The sequence below is a fragment of the Nymphalis io genome, chromosome 28 (assembly GCF_905147045.1).
Source record: "Nymphalis io chromosome 28, ilAglIoxx1.1, whole genome shotgun sequence".
Taxonomy (NCBI): domain Eukaryota; kingdom Metazoa; phylum Arthropoda; class Insecta; order Lepidoptera; family Nymphalidae; genus Nymphalis; species Nymphalis io.
In genome coordinates this window covers 7,329,085-7,338,287 of record NC_065915.1, presented here as the reverse complement: position 1 = coordinate 7,338,287, position 9,203 = coordinate 7,329,085, and the positions used below count along the sequence as shown (strand labels likewise).

Genomic DNA, 9,203 nt, shown 5'->3' with positions numbered 1-9,203 from the left:
ATATGGCCATAGACTAAACTAGAGCTCACAGGGCTGTAAACCTTGGTTTCCAAATGAGTAAACGATACATGGCTTGTTTTATAATTATTTCATACAATCAAAGTTCATAAGCAATACTCGACCGGATGTCATGCATCTTTTCCTGTTGTTTTAATCTAATTAGAACAAAAATATCCGTTAGAGTATAACACATCTGAAAAGGTGATATAAACAATTAAAATGAAACACAAAATATAGCAAAATGAATGGCACATTTATATTTAATTAATATTATTCATTTTTATAATAAGAGCTTTCTTGTAATCATATTATAAACTATGCATTTGAACTGAGAAACATACGGTCCATTATAAAGTGCCGCAGCGCGCCGGACGCGATACATTGATTGAAAACTGAGCCTCAAGTCGTCCAGTCTCCAGGACTGTCTTCGAACGGAACAGAATAACCCCGAGTGCCTCCTTAGCCAGAGACAATAAATTACTGATGGTATAACCTGTCTCGAACGCACCTACGTAATCATAGACAATAATTAAAACAAAAGAACTTAAATATAATGCTAAATGGAAGAGAAAGTCAACTAAACTATGCGCAATTAATTATTAAGTGACTTATACTAGGATACGATACTAAAAAAATATTTTGAACTTTTATCAATCAATTATCGACTTTATACACTCGTATATATAGTCGCTTCTCGCTCACGCGCGGTGTCACTCCATTTTTTAGACAAATCAACGTCAAATGAAAATCAACCTTATGCCTATATAATACAGAGTTCAAAATCAATTAAAATAAACAACTACCAACACTGTACTCCGTAGTACATACTACTTGTAGTACAGTTTGTAGTTGTTTCATTTATTTATTATGTATATAAATATATATATTTATACTAAAAAAGCGCTGTCATGATTTAAAGCGATCTGAAAAATCGTATTAAAAATAATTTATCATACAAGTAATTGAATGATTAAAAAAAAACAAATTGTCAAAATGAAACTACAAAAATAATCGACAATCAATGATTGAGCTTCCGTTAACGAATATCATTTTTATTTTATTTACAATATTTACGCGATTATCATAATCATAAGTCCAAAAACAAAATCATATAGAAAAAAAAAAACGAACGTTCTATGTGCGGGATTTGATTTTTTTTTTAAATTTCATTAACAATTAAATATATACTAATATGGCATTTTATTATGTCTATATTATTTTTTTCTAAAATAAATTAGTGTCGCCATTTATTATTATAGAAAGTCTATGTATTATTATTTTATTCCCACACATTTTTAATATAAAATTTATTAAAAAAAACGTCCGTTTTTATTCGAAATAAAGTTTACCGCACAAAATAAATACATATATATAAAAAAAAATATATGGAATTTAACACATGCAATATACAAGTCATGCGTCATACGATCAATAAATTAAAAATCAACAATTTTATTAATCACATTTTTCAAATTTAATCTGTACAGTAAACTTTATTTAAAAAAAAATAAGTACATGACAAATTTATAACAGGGATGTATAAAATAAAATAAAAAATAAACTACGCAAAAAGCGTAGATGGATGAAATAATAGAATCACTGGATTTTGAATATGAAAAAAAATCCTAAAAAAAGAAAAAAACATTCTAAGTACATATTTAAGTTAGCAGCCAATTAAATTTCAATGTTTCTTGTAAATGTCCAAGTATATATTTTGATATATAATAACCTCGATACATTTACAAAACACATAGCTAAACGAGACGACGCGCGTTTTTCACATGATTAAAAAAAAACGCATTCTATACATAAAAAAAGATTGGCGAATTCACGATATAAAAAAAAATTAACAAATTCGCTCAAACCGTCATTCATACGCTCTCAAAATCATATAACTTCATATATATCCGGAGCCCACTTTCGATTATTGTCGGGCTTGTTATACAGAGCGTAAAACGATATAACTCCAACAAAAAAAAAAAAAAATAGGACGAGCGGTGTTGCCATAAGAAAAATGGGCCCCGGATCTTAAACCTATGCTTATGGCAGCGAAATTAAAAACGGTAATTAAAAATATCTTTTTTCCATATATTTATCAATTATTCTAAACCTACCTAGGCTATGTTACAAGTATCCCACTGTCTTTGGGCGCTTGCGACGTCACTCTGACGTCACGTCCGTAGTAAAACTAAATGTATAATATACACACTTAACTACTATAGTTCATTTACTTTTGTTTCACTACGCACTGCTTCCGATACACTCTTTGGAAATCGTCGGTTGATATTCACCACAGATAAAAAATTAAAATAAAATAAAAAATACAGACGCAAGTGTACCCAAGTAACGATTTCGACTACAGACTGTAAGCGTCTCTAGGGATTCCATCACTGGTTTTTCTATTATTTAAGAGGAACACCGTTTCAAGGCGGCCGTGTGTCGCTTGGTTGTGTATTTAACATTTTGATAGTAACGTATTAAAAAAAAATATTTGAAAATGGAAATTTTTCGATAACAGAAATGAAGAACAGATTAGAAAAAAAAACTTATGAAAATAGTTGATAGAAAATAATGAAAAATTGCGTTCTTATTTACAAACAAAAGTTAAAATTTATCAATAAAACATCGTCATTAGTTTAGCACCTGTCTATATAACTATGGCAACATTAAATGCGACATAAGGCGAGCGACACACGGAGCCCGAGCGCCCTAGTGCCGGCTAGGGCTGCGTGGTGGCGGTAGTGCGGTCTAGGGCAGCGCGCAGGCGCGCGGGAGTCGCTATTGCTGCGGGGGGCCGGAGGGGGGCTGCCCGGACACTTGGCCCATGCCCTGCGGACGGAAACAAACATATTAGTAATCATATAATCTGTATATAATATAAATTATATTAAGTATAATATTAATAATACTTAAATATTTACAAGATCGAATGAAATTTTGTTAGAGTAGTATACGTCGTATGGTCGATATAAGAAAAAATACCTCCAAGCGTCACCTCAGTGTTGTATTAGATATTTTTTTTATAGAATAGGAAGACCAACGCTCTTAGAAATTGGCATTGTAAGAAATGTTAACCATCGCTTACATCACCAATGTGCCACCAACCTTGGGAACTAAGATGTTACGTCCCTTGCGCCTGTAATTACACTGGCTCGCTCACCCTTTAAACCGAAACAAAACAATACCGAGTACTGCTGTTTTGCGGGAGAATATCTGACGAGCGGGTGGGACCTACCCAGACGAGCTCGCACAGAGCTCCACCACCAGTAAAATGTCAAAACCAGTAAAATCAATACATCTAATGTTTCATTGGATATATTGAAAAGTAAACTTTTAACGAATCGAGTAGGGTCCTTTCTTGTCACGCCTGGCTCACTCGGCCTCCAGAGCGGCCGCACGAGTGCAGGCGGCGGTACTGACCGCCATGGCGGGGTAGTGGTGCAGCGGCGCCGCCAGCAGCTTGGGCGCGTCCTCCGACTTCTCCTCCTCGCGCCGCTTGAGGCACGCCGCCTTCGGGTTCAGGTTGCGCTCTGCGGGAGACACGCGTCAGACACACCTGGACCGCTTAACGCTATCACGTGTTTATATTCCAATGACCGGAGGAAGATAGACCTTCGATATACATATACTACGATACATGATTTATTTCAAACGGCTCTTCATTAACATATCTCCATTTATACTTAAACACTATTCCATTTAACTATTTACACATCATAAATAATAATAATAATATCCTGGGACATTATTCACACGCGGCCATCTGATTCCGAACTAAGCAGAGCTCGTAATATGGAAACCGGACAACTGATATATTACATATACTACTTTTCTTTTGTAAATACATACTTATATAGATAATTACATCCAGACTCGGGACAAACAGACATGCTCATGCACACTAATGTCTGCCCTGGGTGGGAATCGAACCCACCTGCGCAAAAGGCAAGTATATACCGACCACGCCAACCGGATCCGACAAAAGTGTCGTATATTATAATAAATCAAAGTTGCTTATTTATCTTTACTCCTACTGAAATATCATCATACTTGGTACCAAAAAAACTAATTAAAATTATATTTAAATATAGATATCATTGGTCATTAATGGTTATATTATGTCTCTTTTATTTATATACAAATATTTTCTTCATATCATAGGTAGGTGAACGAATAATAATGGGCCTTCAAATGATAAGTGGTCACCACCACTCACAGACATTGGCATTGTGAGAAATATTAACCATCCCTTACATCATCAATGCGCCACCAACCTTGCTAGCTAAGATGTTATGTCCCGTGCCCGTCCCACACACTCACCCTTTAAAACAGAACGCAACAAAACGTTTTGCGGTAGAATATCTGATGATTGATGACCTCCTTCGACGAGCTTGTACAAAGCCCTATCACCAAGTAAAAGTCAAGAGAGAAGTAAATCAGCAGTTACTGCAATTCAATATGTCAAGTAACGCAACCCATTTACAATACTGACCTCTGACTTGCTGTTCTAGCGTCATGATGACCTCCACCGCCATATTCAATATGCCGAGCTTCGTCTGAGGCTTATCGCTCTTCAGATGGGTCATACACATCCTACCGAGCTCCTTTAGCGCTTCGTTTATATCCCTTATTCTTATCCTGGAATATTAAAGCGAAATAAATTAATTTGGTAATAAATTGAAATATTTTTTTTTATTATGAAATCAAATTAAATAATATTAATTCTATTGTTAATACAATTATATGTATTTATTTAATTAAAAAAGAACAATAAAGTATTAATTATATAATTTGATAAGTTAATAATAGATATATATGTAAGCAAATTATAACTATGCGTATATTTTGTCTGTATTTTTAATGTTTTTCATGTTTCCATATCGATTTGCTTGTTTTATTTTTAATCTGTGTAACATAGTATTGCTGGGAATAGTATAAATAAATAAATATTATATTTGCAAGCTTTTAAGCATATAAAATATAACCAGGTCACAGTATTGTAGATATCGCTAAGGGATGAAAACCAATACAACATACGCCCTTTTAGAATTGCATAATTATATAATTGTATTATTATATAACATCTCTCATCCCCAATACATTAATTTCGATCGTTTCTGGTCCGTCCGGCCCAATGGATAGACATAGCTTAAAAAAAATTGATTTCTCGTTGGTCAAGTATATGCGTCTCTGTCCTTGTCCGGGGCATAGATGCCTTTAGGCACTTTGACTATTTAGGCCTCTAATTCCGAAGCGGTTAGATAAAAATTATATTGTCTTTGGCTGGCCGAGCATCTAGGTATTAATTAATACCGGGCTAAGTATCTAGCTCATAAAGCTGCAGAAATGTTACAATCACTACATCCATACCTCAACATTAGTACGTCACACGTGAAATGTAATCCGACTAACCGACTCACGTTGATACGCTATTTTGATCCGTATAATCTTAAATTTTAATAATTATTAGAGTCAATATCGCATATAACTGTCTAACATTTCACGATTGTGTTCTACGATAGCGAGCTTCGAGTATCTTACGATAACCATAAAATCTATTGCAAGTTACTATGCAAGCTGAATTAGACCGTATCTTATAGCGATAAGACCTACCTTTCCCTGGCATTGTTCGCTTGCCGCCTCTCTTTTTCTCTGAGCGCCTTCGCTTGTGGGTCCATCTCGTCGTCACCTTCGTCGGCTGATGAACAACTATGCATGCAAATATCGCCCTAATTACAATGAGTTAACACTCAAAATTTCTCGCTTTCAAATAAAGGAAACGGTACGTCTTTTAATATTTTGTTTATTTTAAGAAATATTGTGAACTTCGAATTATATTAAAATATATTTATGATTTAAGTTTTAATTATGTATACAATTTTGTTTTTTATATAAAAGCTATATACTTTTTCGTTTTATATTTTTTCATTCTATTTTTAAAAGATAAATAAATAAACTATATATATAATATAACATAAGATATCATATATATTAAACTACGAAAGCCCTGTGGAGGAATTAACCAAAACATACTTCACCTCGGAAACGAAGGCAGCGCGAGAGAGAGACAGCCGACCTCCTAGTATAAAGCTAATGAAAGCGTCAAGCGAAAATCAACTCTATCATATATATAATAAAGCTTTAAACTGCTTGTTGATGGGAAGCGGTTTCATTATAATGATTTTACAAATAGCTTAAGTACAGTTATAAAAGCGTATATTAAAGCTAAATATATTTATTTGTGTCTGTTAATCGATTTTATATATTTATGTTTATATACTAAGTTTCTTGCCGTTGCTTGTAGAATCTACCGATGACGATACAATGATGCTTGTAACAGTCAACTTGAATAGAGAATATTTTGATTTTTTAATATCAAACTTTCAAAAATAGTTGAAAATTTATACTATAGTGAAGTTTTATTTTAAAAAAGCCGAGATGGCCCTGTGGTAAGAACGCGTGAATCTTAACCGATGATCGTGGGTTCAAACCCGAGCAAGCACCACTGAATTTTCATTTGCTTAATTTGTGATTATAATTCATCTCGTGCTTTACGGTGAAGGAAAACATCGTGAGAAAACCTGCATGTGTCTAATTTCACTGAAGTTCTGCCACATGTGAATTCTACCAACCCGCATTGGAGCAGCGTGGTGGAATAAGCTCCAAACCTTCTCCTCAAAAAGAGGAGAGGAGGCCTTTAGCGCAGCAGTGGGACATTCACAGGCTGTTACGGACGGACGGTTACGGAAGTTTCATTACAATAAATCCGACGTAAGTGTCAATACACTTACTATATAATGACGTCACCCTGACCAACCTCGTAACGGCGACCAATCGCAAGGACTAACCAACAGCGCAGAAGTTAATAAAGCGTAACTCGGAGACTCACCACATACGTATACCGTCAAACAACAAACATTCGGTGTTTACGGCTCGCAGTGAGCCAGTGTAATTACAGACGCAACAACAAATCAAGTATTTTGATGTTCGTGAAAAATGGTCGCAAGTATACTTTACCGCAGAGTATATAAACTGATTATATCTTTATATTTGATTATATATTCCCAACTTTTATGTTTACATAATAAATAAAATATAACAACAATGTAACATACGACCTTTTCTACTTATCGAATCGAAACTAACCTTTCACATACGACCTTTTCGCTTTAACATTAACGATTATAAAAAAATTATTTAATTTGACGTCACATGTAGAAATTAACATGCTTAGTCAAATATTAAAAGCGAATAAAATTCAGTACAAAGATTGTCTTGCCAACGGTACCAACAAAAAAAAACAAAAAAAAAAACAGTTCCTAAAGTTAAATAGCTTATAAAATATGATTATTTTCTCACCTTAACCGCTATAATATAAAACGAGCACACGGTTATAAGCATAATAGTTAAAGGCACAAGGATGAAAATGGCGTGACACATAATATTATAGGACGTTTATAATACTGTGACCTGGTTAGCGCGACGATATAAAGCTCTGAAATAAATGTCTGTTAGTATGTGTGTTACGATATGAGTGTAGTACGTAAACTAAACGAGCCTAAGTGGAGCCCAGATGGCCTAGTGGTTAGAATGCGTGAATCTTAAACAGTGATCGTGGGTTCCGGGCAAGCACCACGGCAATTTTCACGTGCCTAATTTGTGTTTATAATGTGAGGAAACCTGGATGTGTCTAATTTCATTGAAATTCTGCCACATGTGCATTCCACCAAACCGCATTGGAGCAGCGTGGTGGAATGCGCTCCAAGCCTTCTCCTCAAAAAGGGAGAGGAGGCCTTAGCCCAGCAGTGGGACATTAACAGGCTGTGAGTGTTACGTAAACAGACAAATAATAATAATAAAAACCTGTTTTGTAAGTCGGAGCAGTGTGGCCGGTTTAGGCCAGCAATGGGATAATTTTAGGCTGGTACTTTGTTATACGTGTACATTTCTTATAAGATTCTTCATTAGATATTTTTTGTGTTTAGATTAAACTTTTTTTGGGTAATTTGCAAATGTTTCAACAAATATGTGTGTGTGTGTGTGATGATAACATTTAACATTATATAAAATATTAATACTGTGTGTTTGAAAAAAAAAAGATTTCGTTTCTTTAATTATAAAAGTGCGCCAATAGACGTGTAAGCGAGTGTGTGTGTGCGTGTGCGTGTGCGTGTGTGTGCGTGCTGGTGCGTCCGACCTCTCGCGCACGTTGTTGGCCTGCCGGCGCTCTCTCTCGCGCGCCGCCTTCGCGTCCGGGTCCAGGTCGTCCTCGTCGGCGGACGAGCAGCTGGTGTCGAACAGATATTAAACAAAACATTGCCGAACATTTGCACCGTACTCGGTATCGGGGGGCGTTGCCGGTGGACCGATACAGTACGGCGTTCGATCTGACCTTAAAATACATTTCATTTAGAACATCGTGAGGAAGCCTACATGTGTCTAGCCACCAACACGAATTGGAGCTCGAGCTGTGGTGTATGCTTCAAACCTTATCCTGAACTGGTGAGGAGGTATTTGACCAGCAATTGCACATAGATACTGTTTCTGTTTGGGATGAAAAATGATACTGATTACTGTCGATTAACATAAGTTATGATATGCTTTAAAGTTTCATTGCAAGAACATTGCAGTTGTAGATTTGATTCCTGTTCGCGATGGAATACTTATTGATGTTTCTTTTCAACGCAAATATTGTATATCACCATCTCTTTCTAATGAGTGAAGAGAAAAAGAGAACCAAGTCAAGATCAGTTTAGAAAATTGTATATAAAAAAATTAACAACAATTATAGGTCAGTGGATCATCCCTAACGTGACCACGTCGAGTGGGAATCCTCCAAGGGAATAATAGCAAACGGTCAGGTTGGGTTTGCCCCGGTGGTGTGATGGTAGCGGTGCGTGGCGAGTGGTACTCACTAGCGACGCGAGCGCTTGCTGCTGGCCGCCTTGCCCAGCGCGTCGGCCGAGCCGGACGACGACGGCTTCGAGTCCAGGCCGGAGTCCGGGGGCTCTTTGCGTTTCTCTGCAAACGAAAGGGTACTTATGATCAGCAGGCACTTATGTTAATGTCTTCTCTCGGTCCTGAGTAGATGATTTCTGGCTTATTCCTGGTCTAATGCGAATTGGTGAATTCGCATGTGGCAGAACTCCACCCGACACATGTCATTTTAAAAATGTAGCACAGGCTATAAACCATAATACCTT

General features: G+C 36.1%; 1 protein-coding gene across 12 annotated transcripts in view; it reads right to left on the bottom strand.

Annotated features, from left to right (window-relative positions):
• Positions 1 to 234: 234 nt before the first annotated feature.
• The window catches only part of LOC126779185 (protein daughterless), a 124,981-nt gene continuing 116,012 nt past the window's right edge, over positions 235 to 9,203 (bottom strand). For 10 of the 12 annotated variants that reach the window (XM_050503094.1, XM_050503093.1, XM_050503086.1 and 7 more), the window contains 5 exons: positions 8,916 to 9,021; positions 5,614 to 5,709; positions 4,493 to 4,638; positions 3,421 to 3,530; positions 235 to 2,829 (listed from right to left, as the gene is read on the bottom strand). In XM_050503094.1, the coding sequence (XP_050359051.1) occupies positions 2,779 to 2,829; positions 3,421 to 3,530; positions 4,493 to 4,638; positions 5,614 to 5,709; positions 8,916 to 9,021 (509 nt within the window). In that variant the 3' untranslated portion in view covers positions 235 to 2,778. Of the gene's footprint in view, positions 2,830 to 3,420; positions 3,531 to 4,492; positions 4,639 to 5,613; positions 5,710 to 8,197; positions 8,288 to 8,915; positions 9,022 to 9,203 lie in introns of all 12 variants that reach the window. The other 2 variants (XM_050503090.1, XM_050503091.1) reach the window with 2 other exon arrangements.